This window comes from Panulirus ornatus, chromosome 11, assembly GCF_036320965.1.
Source record: "Panulirus ornatus isolate Po-2019 chromosome 11, ASM3632096v1, whole genome shotgun sequence".
In the NCBI taxonomy this organism is placed as follows: Eukaryota; Metazoa; Arthropoda; class Malacostraca; order Decapoda; family Palinuridae; genus Panulirus; species Panulirus ornatus.
The window spans coordinates 28,919,324-28,922,578 of NC_092234.1; the positions used below are offsets into that span (position 1 = coordinate 28,919,324).

Genomic DNA, 3,255 nt, shown 5'->3' on the forward strand with positions numbered 1-3,255 from the left:
GGAAACAAATGGGCACGCCAGTGAAGGGGGCTAATGGGGCGGGGGGTGATAACAAGTAGTGATGATGTGAGAAGGAGTTGTTGTGAGTAGTTTGTAGGTTTGTTGAATGTGTGTGATGATGGAGTGGCAGATATAGGGTGTTTTGGTCGAGGTGGTGTGCAAAATGAGAGGGTTAGGGAAAATGATATGGTAAACAGAGAAGAGGTAGTAAAAGCTTTAGGGAAGATGAAAGCTGGCAAGGCAGCGGGTTTGGATGGTATTGCACTAGAAATTTTTAAATAAGGGGGTGACTGTATTGTTGATTGGTTGGTAAGGTTATTTAATGTGTGTATGACTCATGGTGAGGTGCTTGAGGATTGGCAGAATGCTTGCAAAGCGCCATTGTACGTAGGCAAAGGGGATAAGAGTGGGTGCTCAAATTACAGAGGTATAAGTTTGTTCAGTATTCCTGGGAAATTGTATGGGAGGGTATTTATTGAGAGGGTGAAGGCATGTACAGAGCATCAGATTGGGGAAGAGCAGTGTGGTATCAGAAGTGGTAGAGGATGTGTGGATCAGGAATTTGCTTTGAAGAATGTATGAGAAATACTTAGAAAAGCAAATGAATTTTGTATCGTGCATTTAAGGATCTGGAGAAGGCATATGATAGAGTTGATAAAGATGCTTTGTGGAAGGTATTAAGAATATATGGTGTGGGAGGCAAGTTCTAAGAAGCAGTGAAAAGTTTTTATCGAGGCTGTGAGTCATGTGTTCGTGTGGGAAGAGAGGAAAGTGATTGGCTCTCAGTGAATGTTGGTTTGTTGCAGGGTCGTGTGATGTCTCCATGGTTGTTTAATTTGTTTATGGATGGGGTTGTTAGGGAGATGAATACAAGAGTTTTTGAAAGGGGGGCAAGTATGAGTCAGTTGTAGATGAGAGAGCTTGGGAAGTGAGTCAGTTGTTGTTCGCTGATGATACAGCGCTGTGTGAGAAACTGCAAAAGCTGGTGAAGTGTGTGAAAGAAGAAAGCTGAGAGTGAATGTGAATAAGAGCAAGGATGTTAAGTACAGTAAGGTTGAGGGACAAGTAACTTGGGAGCTAAGTTTGAATGGAGAAAAACTGGAGGAAGAAAAGTGTTTTAGACATCTGGGAGTGGATATGGCAGCGGATGGAACCATAGAAGCGGAAGTGAATCATAGGTTGGGGGAAAGAGGTGAGAGTTCTGAGAGCGTTGAAGAATATGTGGAAGTCGAGAACATTATCTCGGAAAGAAACAAAGGTATGTTTGAAGGAATAGTGGTTCCAACAGTGTTATATGGTTGCGAGGCGTGGGTTATAGAGTTGTGCAGAAGAGGGTGGATGTGCTGGAAATGAGATGTTTGAGGACAATATGTGGTGTGAGCTGGTTTGATGGAGTAAGTAATGAAAGGGTAACAGAGATGCGTGGTAATTAAAAAAGTGTGGTTGAGAGAGTGGAAGAGGGTGTTTTGAAATGGTTTGGTCACATGGAAAGAATGATTGAGGAAAGATTGAAAAAGAGGGTATATGTATCAGAGGTGGGGGGAACGAGGAGAAGTGGGAGACCAAATTGGAGGTGGAAAGATAGAGTGAAGAAAATTTTGAGTGATCGGGGCCTGAACATGCAGGAGGAAGAAAGGCGTGCAAACAATAGAGTGAATTGGAATGATGTGGTATACCGATGTCGACATGATGTCAATCGATTGAACCAGGGCCTGTGAAGCGTCTGGGGTAAACCATGGAAAGTTCTGTGGAGCCTAAATGTGGAAAGGGAGCTGTGTTTTCGCTGCAGTATTACATGACAGCTAGAGACTGAGTGTGAAGGAATGTGGCCTTTGTTGTCTTTTCCTAGCGCTACCTCACGCACATGCGGGGATAGGGGGTTGTTATTTCATGTGTGGCGGGATGCCGATGGGAAATGAATAAAGGCAGACAGTATGAATTATGTACATGTGTATATACGTATATGTCTGTGTATACGTTGAGATGTATAGGTATGTATATTTGCGTGTGTGGACGTGTATGTATATACATGTGTATGTGGGTTGGTTGGGCCATTCCTTTGTCTGTTTCCTTGCGCTACATCGCTAACGCGGGAGACAGCGACAAAGTAAAATGATATATATACATATATATAAATATATATATATATATATATATATATATATATATATATATATATATATATATATATATATATATATATATATATACATATATATATATATATATATATATATATATATATATATATATATATATATATATATATATATATATATATATATATATATATATATATATATATATATATATATATATATATATATATATATATATTACTTTACCGAGCCACTCATGTACCTGTGGGAGATGACCAACGTCAACACATTCAGTTGGCAGCTCACCTAGCACGGGTCTTCAACAACAAATTTGGTCACACCTTCACTTTGCCTCGCTCATTGGTTTATGATGACACAACAGCAAGAGTGAGAAGCCTTAGGCAGCCTGCCAGGAAAATGTCGAAGTTAGAGATGGATCCCAAGAGTAGAATGAATCTCACAGACTCTCCAGATTGTATACGAGAAAAATTTAAGAAGGCTGTAACTGATTTCACCTCTGCAGTATATTACGATGCAGAAAATCGACCAGGAGTGTCAAACCTGATAGCCATACATAGTTCAATAACTGGAAAGAGCTTTGATGACATCCGTACCGACTGTGAGAACTTGACCACTGCACAGTACAAGCTGTTAGTTGCTGATATTGTCATAGACCACTTCAGCCCGATTAGACAGAGAATAGAACAGCTTTTAAAGGAGAGTGGCCATCTTAATCAGTTACTAGATCAGGGCGCTGACAGTGCAAAATCAATTGCTGCCAGAACATGGGAAGAAGTGAAACAGAAAGTGGGTTTGAGTGAGAATTAGAATGTATGAATGTTTTTGAGAATTTTAGATGTCTAAGACAAATTCCTGGCATGTTCCTAGCAAAAATATTCTGTAGACTTGCTTTGTGTTTATAATTGTGCTTTATATATATATATATATATATATATATATATATATATATATATATATATATATATATATATATATATATATATATATATATATATATATATATATATATATATATATATACATATATATATATATATATATATATATATATATATATATATATATATATATATATATATATATATATATATATATATATATATATATATATATATATATATTTTTTTTTTTTTTT

The 3,255-nt window shown here is 37.2% G+C and overlaps 1 protein-coding gene across 1 annotated transcript; it reads left to right on the plus strand.

Moving 5' to 3' along the window:
• Positions 1 to 2,516: 2,516 nt before the first annotated feature.
• LOC139751139 (tryptophan--tRNA ligase, mitochondrial-like) lies at positions 2,517 to 2,927 on the plus strand. The gene has a single exon (XM_071666237.1). It carries the CDS (start codon positions 2,517 to 2,519, stop codon positions 2,925 to 2,927), a length of 411 nt encoding a protein of 136 aa, XP_071522338.1.
• The last annotated feature ends 328 nt before the right edge of the window (positions 2,928 to 3,255 follow it).

What these genes read in the sequence shown, in the direction of transcription:
- LOC139751139 (XM_071666237.1), top strand. Translation starts at nt 2,517, where the DNA reads ATGTCGAAGTTAGAGATGGATCCCAAGAGTAGAATGAATCTCACAGAC.